This window comes from Sus scrofa, chromosome 2, assembly GCF_054392235.1.
Source record: "Sus scrofa isolate SSC_HxYL_T2T_F1_AM1 chromosome 2, Sscrofa_HxYL_maternal_Yorkshire_Landrace_v2.0, whole genome shotgun sequence".
Taxonomy (NCBI): Eukaryota; Metazoa; Chordata; class Mammalia; order Artiodactyla; family Suidae; genus Sus; species Sus scrofa.
In genome coordinates, this window is record NC_139384.1 from 67729480 (window position 1) to 67741502 (window position 12023).

General features: G+C 52.9%; 1 protein-coding gene across 2 annotated transcripts; it reads left to right on the forward strand.

Annotated features, from left to right (window-relative positions):
* Positions 1–1166: 1166 nt before the first annotated feature.
* On the forward strand, positions 1167–7891 carry HAPLN4 (hyaluronan and proteoglycan link protein 4). Of its 2 annotated transcripts, none has more exons than XM_021083436.2 (5): positions 1167–1266; positions 2235–2352; positions 2630–2992; positions 4470–4802; positions 5192–7891. In XM_021083436.2, the coding sequence occupies exons 1-5, from the start codon at positions 1243–1245 to the stop codon at positions 5581–5583; spliced, it is 1230 nt and encodes a 409-aa protein (XP_020939095.1). In that variant the 5' UTR covers positions 1167–1242; the 3' UTR covers positions 5584–7891. The 2 variants fall into 2 exon arrangements, with proteins under 2 accessions (XP_020939095.1, XP_020939096.1); XM_021083437.2 differs by having other exon boundaries at positions 1167–1245.
* The last annotated feature ends 4132 nt before the right edge of the window (positions 7892–12023 follow it).

Sequence of the window (12023 nt, forward strand, 5' to 3'; positions counted from 1 at the left end):
TCTGAGTGTTTCAAGGGGCAGGGGCAAGGGACCCTCTTCTCAGACCCTACAAGGTCCCATTCATCACTGCCGGCATAACCATCAGGAGCTGGAGGTGTCAGATAGCAGAAGTCTGCCTCTGGTTGGTGTGCACAGCCCCATCTTCCAGATGGGGAAAACAGAGGCCCAGAGACCTGCCTGAGGTTGCAATCAGGAGAGAAGAGTCCAAAGTCTAAGCTCTACCAATAAATTTTTATAACAAATAGTGTGGCACAGTCATTAAGCATCCACTGTATACCACGCCAATGGCTAACCTCACATGCTCTGTGGTTGCTCTCACCCCACATTCCAGATGGGGAAACTGAGCCTGAGGGAGGTGAAGGTCCTGGTCCAAAGTCATGCTTCCTGGGTGCACCTGTATTAGGCATCCAGCTCCAGCCCCTTCAACCACAGAGCCCATAACCCTGCCTCTGCTATCTGACTGGCTCATATTTGGGAGAAACTGAAGCTAGGCAGGCAGCCAAGAAGTAGGGGGAAGGGCTCATTGTCTCCTGGTTTGATTTTTGAACTTGAGTGAAGATCCAGGTTTAGGGGTAACCCCTGTCCAGAGTGGATCAGGAGTTTGATCAGACTCCCCTGTTTCCAGCCCCTGCCAACATTTATTAGCTACCTATTGTATGTCTAGCCATTAGATCATCACCAAAGACCCAGCCATCCATATCTCAGATGTGGAAACTAAAGCATAGAGTGAGGGGCAGAGTCAGATTTGGACCCACTGCTGCAGGTTCCCTCCGCGCTGTGTATGACTGTTCTAGGGCTTCCATCTCACAGAGTGAGCACCCTTTGGCTGCTGGAGCCACGGGTCCTTTGATGGCCACCCAGTGACTGATGGGAAAACAGACCTGCAAGTCAAGCCAGGTTACTTAGTCCCGCTGCTCACATAGGGCATCATCAGGCCCTCCTCCATTTTAAACATAAACTGGCCCAAGCAGGGGCTGGAACCTGGCTCTGCACCCACTGTTCAGGGCAGTTTTTCCTCAGTCTGTGACTGTCATCACCTCTCCCTGGAGCAGGTGCCACTACGTCCCCTTTAACGCCCCCCCCCCCCCCCCCCCCCCCGCCACGTCCGCCTCCCTCCTCCCCTTGCAGGCAGACGCCGGGATTGCGCCGCCTGCAGGGACCTGCTCAGTCCTTCCCTAGTGTGCGGGAAGCGCAGTCCCGGCCGGCGCAAAGGGGCCGCTCAGCAGGGGCCGCACCGGCAGGATGGTGAGTGGGGCCAAGGGATCGGTAGGTCCTTCTCTGGGATTCTCTTTCCGTGTTTCTGAATCTACATCCCTCAGTGTTTCTTCAGTCCCTCTCTCACTCTGGTCTCTCCCATCTCTATCTCTCACCTTATATGTCTTTTTCTCCCACTCTCTCCCCTCTCCTGCCTCTCTTTCTCTTATTCCTCTGTCTGTCCCTACTTTTCTCTCCCTCTTTTTTTTTTTTTTCCTGATCGCCTTTCCCAGATATTCCCTCAGAGTCTGTCTCCCCCTACCCCCGTGTCTCCCATTTCTCTGTGTCTCTTGTTCTCTCTCTTTTATCTGTATTAGTCTCTGTTTTTCCCTCTCTATCTCTCTCTCCATCTGTCCTTAACCTTCTCTATGTCTCTCTCCCTCTGGCAGTCTCTTCTGTTTCCCCCTTTGTATCCGTGCCTCAGTCTTTCCTTCCTCTTATCTGTCTCTTTCCTTCTTTGTCTCCATCTCTCCCTGCCTTTCTCTCTCTTTCCCTGTTCTCACCCTCTCTCTGTGTCTTTCCCTCTTTGCCTCCACCACCCCCTCGTCCCCCCAACCCCCATCTGAACGGGTTTGCTGCAGTCTCCTGGCGCACGGATAACCTTGCCGCTGCCGCTGCTCGAGCTCCTCCGCTCCTCCCCTCTCCTCCCAATCCCGGACCCGGGCCAGAGACAGAAGGGGGCGGGGCTCCGAGCCTCGGTTGTTTGGGTCAGGGGGTCAGGCAGTTTGCCCGCGCAGAACTAAAGGAGAGTGAGTGCAGGGGGATGGGCTTTGCTCAAGGGCAAGGGTCTGAGGTCCTGGGAGAGTTGGGGGTGCGTGGGAGGGTCTGCCAGCCTTCTCCTTGGGGGAGTCCTCTGGGACCCTGGCCCGGTTGGGGACCTAGGCATGTAAGAAGTCCTCGCTGCGTGGAAGGAAGGCCAGGGGGCTAGTCTTCTGAAAGGCAAAGGACTGGAGGTTGGACTGAGCTCTCTGTGCCCCCAGGTGTGTGCTCGGGCGGCCCTCGGTCCTGGCGCGCTCTGGGCGGCGGTGTGGGGATTCCTGCTGCTCACCGCCGCCGCGGAGGCGCAGCGCGGCCGGAAGAAGGTCGTGCACGTGCTGGGTGAGTCAGGGCCGTGGAAGCGGATCTTGCCCGCAGAAACCGTGGCGAGGTAGAATCGCCGGGGTACGTGGAGGGAGGGTGCTGGGCGTTCTGATGCCCACAGTCCCCGCCCAGCTCCTCCCGTTCTGAATCCCCGCCCCCTCTCCAATCCTCTTGCGGGACTGATCTCCTGGCCCCCACTCAAGTTTTCTTCCCACATCCCCTTCCCTGGATCCTCCTCCCCAGGTTCCCCTGCCCCGCCCCTAACCTCTTCTTAACCCTCCTTGGTCGCCCACAGAGGGGGCGTCGGGCTCCGTGGTGGTGCAGACGGCGCCAGGGCAGGTGGTTAGCCACCGAGGTGGCACCATCGTCTTGCCCTGCCGCTACCACTACGAGGCAGCCGCTCACGGCCACGACGGCGTCCGCCTCAAATGGACCAAGGTGGTGGACCCGCTGGCCTTTGCTGATGTCTTCGTGGCGCTGGGCCCCCAGCACCGGGCGTTTGGCAGCTACCGTGGGCGGGCTGAGCTGCAGGGTGATGGGCCCGGGGACGCCTCTCTGGTTCTCCGAAACGTCACGCTGCAGGATTATGGGCGCTATGAGTGTGAGGTCACCAACGAGCTGGAGGATGACACTGGCATGGTCAAGCTGGACCTGGAAGGTGATCCACCTGTGGGCAGGATGAGGCGATTTTCTAAGGGAGGAGGGAAGAGGGTATTACAAAGGACAGAGACCAAAACAAGTTGGCTTGAAGGAATTTAGAGTCTTAGTGGGGTAGGATAATGGTTATGATTTGGGGTGATTTTACTACCCCGGGATATTGGCAATGTCTAAAAGCAGGTTGTGGTGCTATTTAGTGGGCAGAGGTCAGGAGTGCTGTGAAACATCCCACAATAATATCCCTCACAGCAAAAAATAATACAGTCTAAAATGTCAGGAGTGAAGATGTTGGGAAACCTTAAGATAGGATCTAGCACAGAGAGATCCAGACACTCACATCACGAATCCCTCCCTCAGCTCTGTTTCCTTGGGTAGGCTTTTCTTGGACAAGTTTCCCCTGATGGAACCCAAAAGCAGTGCCAAGCTTCCACCTTTCCAACTTGACAATTGATTTCCTGTAGTGCTAGCTAAAGTCCCAGAGTTCTCCCTCACTGGCCCAGCTTGAGTCATGTGCCTGTTCTTGAGCCAATCACTGTGTCTGGAAGATGGGATGCTCTGATTGGCTGACTGTGGAGTTGGGAAGTGGGGTTTCTATCCGAAGACTTCCCTCCCATCTGGTTTGCCTTCAGCAGCCCACCTTAGAAGATGTTAGGGGAGATTTCAGAGCCCTCACTTGCTGAACTTTACCACAATGGAAAATGGCAACAATATAGCTCTCCTGTTGGATGTTTATTAATGTGACAGATATGTAGTTGAAGAGCTCTCTGGAGCCTCTCATTTATTTTTCTCCCAAACACTGACAGAGATGCTATTATCAGCAGATGGGCAACTGGTTAGAACCTTGACCAGGGCATGTACCAGTGAGTGGCAGAGCCAATACTTGAACCCTTGTTAGGCTCCAGCTCTTCTCCCTGATCTGTTTGAGCCTTCCTGCATCTGCACCCTCAAGATCCATACCTCAAACACAGACACACAGAATGCTCATGAACTGAACTGACAGTGATTCTGATAAGGGATGAGTTATAAGAACTAAAGATGAAAGGGAAACCAATGGGAACAGTCCCAGGAAATCAAAGACGTCTTGGCCCAGAGTCAAACTTTCAGGATCTCCCAGTGTGGGGGAGTCAGCTCTTTGGGCTCAGGACTTGACCAGAAGTCTCTCTACTGCTGAGAGAATGTCACACAGAACTGAATGGAGGGGGGTTGTGGGAGGTGAGTTTTGAAGGATGAATAGTAGTTCAACAGGTGGAAAGGTGGAAAGAACATGAACAAGTATGTTAAGGGGGAGAGTCAAGTGAATCCCAAGCTTAAGGTAAAGGGAGTCATGAGGGGTGTGAGCTGGGGAAAGGTATCGTTAGGTCTGAGGCCAGAGTGATGGGTGGACTGGAAGGCCTACGCTGAAGTCACATGGCACTCCAGATGTCAGGTGGGTGGGGGTGAGCTGGGGGGCCCGGGTTGATCCTCCTCTGTCCTCTCAGGCGTGGTCTTCCCTTACCACCCCCGTGGAGGCCGCTACAAGCTGACCTTCGCGGAGGCGCAACGCGCGTGCGCTGAGCAGGACGGCATCTTGGCCTCAGCTGAGCAGCTGCACGCGGCCTGGCGCGACGGACTGGACTGGTGCAACGCGGGCTGGCTGCGCGACGGCTCTGTGCAGTACCCGGTGAGCCAGCCCCGGGAGCCCTGCGGCGGCCTGGGCCAGGCCGGGAGCGCCGGAGCTGGCGGCGGAGTTTCGGGGGGTGTGCGCAACTACGGCTACAGGCACAACGCCGAGGAACGCTACGACGCCTTCTGCTTCACGTCCAACCTCCCGGGTGCGTAGTTCCCACCCGCGGCGGGGGGCCCCGCCCACGAGACCCCACTCGTAGACTAGCTTCTGCTTCGTACCATTCCTTCTCAGACTCTTTCCCACTCCGCCCAGTTCTCTCTCTCCCGGCCCTTCCTCTTCACACCAGCTCTCGGGGATCTGGACGCTTCCCTAGTAATGCCCGGATCCCTTCCCAAGTACAGCCTCGGCGCGTCAATCACACATCGCCTGGCACCAACACTACTCTTGTCGAGACTGGAGTCCCAGGCGGCAGGGGAGGAGGTGTTTCTGAACCCTGAGGCTGAGGCCTGGGCTGCAGGTGGGAGGGCGGCCTGAATCTCGAGGAAGCCGGGTCCCAAGAGCAGCCCTAACCACTCCTCCCTAACCCCCCTGCAGGGCGCGTGTTCTTCCTGAAACCTCTGCGGCCCTTGCCCTTCTCGGGAGCAGCCCGCGCGTGCGCGGCTCGCGGCGCGGCCGTGGCCAAGGTGGGGCAGCTGTTCGCCGCGTGGAAGCTCCAGCTGCTGGACCGCTGCACCGCGGGCTGGCTGGCCGACGGGAGCGCGCGCTACCCCATCGTGAACCCGCGCGCGCGCTGCGGCGGCAGCAGGCCAGGCGTGCGTAGCCTAGGCTTTCCAGACGCCGCGCGCCGCCTCTTCGGCGTCTACTGCTACCGCGCGCCAGGTGCGCCGGACCCGGCACCGGGCGGCTGGGGCTGGGGCTGGGCCGGAGGCGGGGGTTGGGCCGGAGGCGCGCGCGACCCCGCCGCCTGGACCCCGCTGCGCGTCTAGGCCTGCGCTGTGGACCGCTGGGGCGCTTGGCGGCTGGCCGAGTGCCCTTCAGCCCCTTGGAGACGAACCACACCTCTGGAGGCTGGCCATGCCTCTTGCGGTCCTTGAACCCTGGCCACGCCCTCTGAGGTTCCTAGAGACTGGCCAGTCCTGGGAGCCAAGTCCCCTGGAGATAGACCAAGACCCACCTTTCCTGGACAGCGGACTTCACCTCCTATCCCAGCTTTCTCCAGGAGACAGGGAACACCTCTGAGAACCCCTGGAGACCAATAGACCTTGAGGTCTCCTGAACACTGGACATGCCTCCAGAGGGCTTCTGAAACTACCCCCATGGTCACCTGGAGGCTGGACCCCCGGGATTATCTGGAGACTGACCACACGTCCAATGCATCTCCCTGGAGATCGAAGGTCAGACCTCCTAAGGTCACCTGGACACCGAACCATCTCCCCATCACCTGTAGAGAAACCAGAAACCTCAGAATTCATCAGTTGACCATGCCCAGGTGGTCACATGAAGACTGTGGGCCTCTTCCTTAGGGTGACCTGGAGATTGGTTACTCCCATTCTCCCCCCTTCTCTCATGAGTCTGCCAAGGTTTCCAGAGTAACAGGCCATGTCCCCAGATCACCATGGAGAACACCCTAACTCCTCTAGTGTCAGGGGAGACCACCTTTGTCTGTCCCTGTTAAGACAGATTGACACGGGCATTCTCCTATGAGGCAGCATGTTTAGGATCCAGCATTGTCACTGCAATGGCTTGGGTCACTGCTGTGAGGTGGGTTTGATCCCTGGTGGGGGAGCTTCAACATGCTGAGGTGTGTGGCCAAACCAAGAAACAAACAAAAAAGGCAATTGACACGCCCTGGCAGCCATGCCCCATCCCTCCGGGGTCTCTCTGGAGGCCTTCACCTGATAGCCCCTTTCCTGGCTGTCACCAAAGAGTCCATCTCCCCAGCCCAGGGACCTGTAAAATCCATGTCATTTTCTATGGAGACAAGCTGCCCCACTTCCCTTTGTTACCAAGGCAACCAGCCCAGCTTCGACCTGTCACCTAGAGTCAGACAGCCCTTCCTACATCAGTCACACCCATGGAGATATTGCCTCCCTCCTCCAGCTGTAACCATGGATACCATGCTTTTCTCATATCACTGGCCTTCACCCCAGAGACCTGCAGCTCCACTCCCACTGTCCTCATCCTGACAAACAGCCATGGAGACCATCCTCTCACCCAGCTGTCCTGGGAATGATCCAACTTTCGGTTCTCCAGCTCTCACCATGGAAACAGGCTGCTCCTTTCTGCAGGGCACCCCAGCTTCTTGCCGCCCTCCAAGCTCTGCCCTCAGGTGGTTTGGACCCCACAGCTGTAGCCATGGAGACCAAACTCTGGTGTCTGAGGTAATACAACACCTGTCCCCGCAAGGCTTTCCCTTCTTGGTAGGGCACACCCCTCCAAACTGTCACTATAGGGACTGTCAACGTCATTCCCATGACAACTGACTTTCCAGTTCTCAGGAACTTCTTGCCATGGGCCAGAACTGTGTCCCTGCACCAAATGGGCTGCCCCTGCACCAAACGGGCTGCCCCTGCACCAAATGAGCTGCCCCTTCACCAAATGGACCCACCTCCAAGCAGTATCCCAGACCTGGCTGGATTACTTTAGCTGCTGGACACCCTTCATTTGCACGCTAATTATATTCCAGACAACAGCTGTGCACGAGACCCCTTGCAACACTCAGATGAGCAAACTGAGGCTCTGGCGTGCCCCTACCCTTTGTGCTGTGCAAGCACGGGGCTCACTCTCTCTCTGAGACCACATCTCCATTCTCACTGAGCCCCTCCCTCCTTTCCTAACCTCTTTCCCATAACATTTCCCTTCTTAGAGATCCAGGAGAGATGGAATTGTCTTTAAACCTCAAAATCCCCTCTGAGTTCCAGGTTCTAAGGGGTGATTCCTGCTAAGAAGTCAAGACTCAAACTCTCCAGTGTTAAGAGGCAGTGTCAAGGGACACTGTCCATGAGCAAGGCCACCCCAGCTTTTGGATACTCTAGATCGAGGTCTTGCCTGGAATACCACTGGGGTTCCTCCTGGAGCCCTCCTTACTGTCACATCCATCTCCAGGAAACCCATCTGAGGGTTTTGGGACTGGGTGTTCCTGGGTTCGAATCTTGCCTCTGTGACCAAGTGACAAAACCCCTGATCCTTTTTCCTTCTCTGTACTAGGGCTGTTCTAAGGTCCCAGTGAGTGCAAAGTGTACAGCAGGGGCTCAATAAATCTTTTTTTTTTTTTTTGATGAGTGAGAAAACACAGCAGCTGGTGAGTAATTACTTCATACATGCACTTTGGTGTACAGAATGTTTTCCATTTGGGGGGGTGTGTGGTGATTCATTTGGGAAATATCTCCTCTCATTCTTTGGGACCATTCCTTCTCCCCAGTCTCCCTCTTCTCTCCCTTACCCCCACCCTGCCCTCCCTCTCTCCCTTGAGCCACCTCCCATAGATCTGGCCCTTCTCAGCTCTGTCCTAATTGGGTCACTAACAAATCCAGTGGTTCTTCTCAGTCCCCTGGGAACAAAGTGTATGAAACTGGAGTTGGAGTTCCTGCATCAGGAAGGCAGGCTGCACATTTTCCCAGGAATGGGAGTGGAGCAGGTGGGGAAATTTGGGCTGAGGAATATTCAAAGTTTCTAGGAGAGAGTTTACGTTGTGGCTCAGCAGGTTAAGAACCCGACATAGCGTCCGTGAGGATGTGGGTTTGATCCCTAGCCTTGCTCAGTGGGTTAAGGATCTGGTGTTGCCGTGAGCTGTGGTCTAGGCTGGCAGCTGCAACTCTGATTCGAGTTGCCAAGGAACTTCCATATGCTACAGGTGTGGCTGCAAAAAGAAAAAAATAAAAATGTCTCTGGGATACAAAGAAAGGGAGAAGAGAAAAAAAGTGTAAATGTCTGATATGGTTGTGGAGATGGGATGGTCAGGTTAACTGCTCATGTTCTAGTATCAGAGGGGATTGAGCTCCCAGAGAGTCAAACCACTCATGTGAAGCCAAGGTCCAGCCCCTTGGTTAGACTGCCTTAGGTTCCAGCTGGGCCTTAGCTTTCTTGACTAGAGGAACAGTGAGGGGCATTTTTCTGGAGACGAGTGCATGAGGTTTCTTTCATCCTGCCTTTTTCCCTGCTGACCTTCTTTCTCCCTTCCATGGGGTTCCAGCATCCTGGCTTGGCCTCCGTTTGGTGAGTTCCCCTTCTCTCATTCTGAGAGAGTCAAAGAGGCTGACCACTGGACAATGAGTGCCAAGGCTCATCTTCCGGGACAACACTTATTGGTCCAGGGGATGGACATGGACTCAGGGAGACCAGTGAGACACAGTCTCTGGGATTTTGATGGACTTTTGGGACCATGGGAACCCTCTTTCTGCTGGGGCCTCTGCACTGTTGGAGTGGAGGTCTTGAGGACCTCTGGAGAAGACCTAAGGATGGCAACTTGGACAGAAACCCTCCTGAAGCTAGATATTCAGAAAAATGTCTTTTTCCTGTCTTCCAGCACCCAGTGCACTTCTCAGGAACATCTAAAATTTCTTACATGTCCTTCCAAAGATGTTTTATGTTCATTCAAATAATCACGCATATATAATTTCCCCCCTATTTTTATATGAATGAAAATATGCAACATATTTTTTATGTTTTAAAACTTCACATAATGTAAAACTCACCATTGTAAGCATTTTTTTTTTTTTTTTTTTTGTCTTTTGTCTTTTTGTTGTTTTTGTTGTTGCTATTTCTTGGGCTGCTCCCGCGGCATATGTAGGTTCCCAGGCTAGGGGTCGAATCGGAGCTGTAGCCACCGGCCTACGCCAGAGCCACAGCAACGTGGGATCCGAGCCGCGTCTGCGACCTACACCACAGCTCACGGCAACGCCGGATCGTTAACCCACTGAGCAAGGGCAGGGACTAAACCCGCAACCTCATGGTTCCTAGTCGGATTCGTTAACCACTGCGCCATGACGGGAACTCCCTTTTTTTTTTTTTTTTTTTTTTTTTTTTTTTTTTTTTTTTTTGTCTTTTTGCTATTTCTTTGGGCTGTTCCTGTGGCATATGGAGGTTCCCAGGCTAGGGGTCGAATCGGAGCTGTAGCTGCCGTCCTACGCCAGAGTCACAGCAACACGGAATCCGAGCCGCATCTGCGACCTACACCACAGCTCACGGCAACGCCGGATCGTTAACCCACTGAGCAAGGGCAGGGACCAAACCCGCAACCTCATAGCCCCTAGTCAGATTCGTTAACCACTTCGCCACGACAGGAACTCCCATTGTAAGCATTTTAAAGTCTTCAGTTAAGTGGCAAGTAGTGCATTCAGTGTTCTGCAACCATCACTTTCATTTTCATCATCCCAAAGAAAATCCCATATCCAGTTAGCAATCACTCCCCATTCCTCCCTCCCCACTCCATGCCTCAACAACAGCTAATCTACTTCCCATCTCTTTGGATTTGCTTATTCTTGATATTTTGTATAAGCGGAATCCTACAGTATGTGTCCTTTTGTGTCTGACTTCTTTCACTCACCCTTATATATCTATAGATAGATAGATAGATAGATAGATAGATAGATAGATAGATAGGTAGGTAGATAAATAGATGGATAGATTTTTTTGTTGTTGTCTTTTCTAGGGCCGCGCCCGTAGCATACGGAGGTTCCCAGGCTAGGGATCTAATCGGAGCTGTAGCCGCCAGCCTACACCAGAGCTACAGCAACGCGGGATCTAAGCCGCGTCTGCGACCTACACCACAGCTCATGGCAACACTGGATCCTTAACCCACTGAACAAGGCCAGGGATTGAACCGGCAACCTCATGGTTCCTAGTTGGATTCGTTAATCACTGAGCCATGGTGGGAACTCTGTACTCACCCTAATATTTTTGAGGTCCACCCACATTGTAGTGTGTATCAGTGCTTCATTCTTTTTTAATGGCTGGATAATATATACTTATCACATCTTCTTTATTCTTTTATCAGTTAATTGACATTTGGATTGTTTTCACCTTTTGGCTGTTGTGAATAATGCAGCTATGAAAATGTGCGTGCCGTATATACTTTTCCTTTTTTTTTTTTTTCTTTCTCTTTCAGCTGCATCTGGAAGAGAAGTTCCCAGGCCAGGGATTGAATCTAAGCTGCAGCTGTGACCTACACCATAGCTTCAGCAACGCGGGATCCTTAACCCACTGTGTCACAGTGGGAACTGCAAAACACTGGGTTTTTTTCGTCTTTTTTTAGGGCTGCACCCTCAGCATGTGGAGGTTCCCAGGGGTCCAACTGGAGCTGTAGCTGCTGGCCTATGCCACAGCCACGGCAACGCCAGATCCAAGCCGTGGCTTCGACCTATACCACAGCTCTCGGCAATGCTGGATCCTTAACCCACAGAGCGAGGCCAGGGATCAAACCCACAACCTCATGGTTCCTAGTCAGACTCGCTTCTGCTGTGCCACGATGGAAACTCCAAAACTTGCTGTTTTGATAGTGATCTCCAACTCTTCTTAGAGGTGGGGTCAATTTCTACCCTACTAGTAACAGATGTACTTGCCTGTTCCCATATATCTTCACCAGCATCTTGTGTTAGTACTTTTTACCTTAGACAACCTAATAGTTAAAAAATATTTCATTGTGGTTGTCACTTGCAATTCAGTTCTTATGTGAAGCAGTTCATCCTCCATTTTGACCTTAGATGCAGGCTGTTGAGAAAATCATATATCATTCTTACTTCAGGTAAATTGTCATCATTGATCTATGCAAGGCCCGTCTCTTCTGAGATTTGTTTATTCCCTTTAATCCTTTAATTTATATGACTTTGTTTGTGTGTCTTGGTGTTCTTGAAAATTGTGTATTATGTTGTTGAGCATATGTTGTATGGGTCACCTGCATTTCCTTTTCTTTGAGCTGTTCATATCCTTTGCCCATTTGGCTATTGAATTGTTGGATTTTTTTCCCTGTTGACTTGTAGGAGCTCTTCATATATTAAGACGAGAATTTTTTTTTTTTTTGGCTGTGCCTGTGGCATGTGGAGGTTCCCAGGCCAGGCATCAAATGTGAGCCCTTCAGCTGCAACCTACAACCATAGCTGCAGCAACACTGGATCCTTAACTCACCACACCACAGCGGGAGCTCCCCCAGGGCAACAATTCTTTTATCTCTAATTTGGAAAATTGCTTCCAAGCTCATTGACTTCGTTTGTGTTGTTTGTGGCCACTATTTCTCATTATAGCTCTAACTTCTCACTATAGCCCATATGGCCCTGAGTGATCCATCCTCTGTCTCTCTGACTCATCTCTTTCTACTCCACCTCTATCACTCCACTCCACTCTATGGACTCTTTGCTATTTCCCAAATGAACCATGTTCCCTTCTGCAAGAGGATTTTTGCCTTTGCTCTTCCCTCTGCCTAAAAATCTCT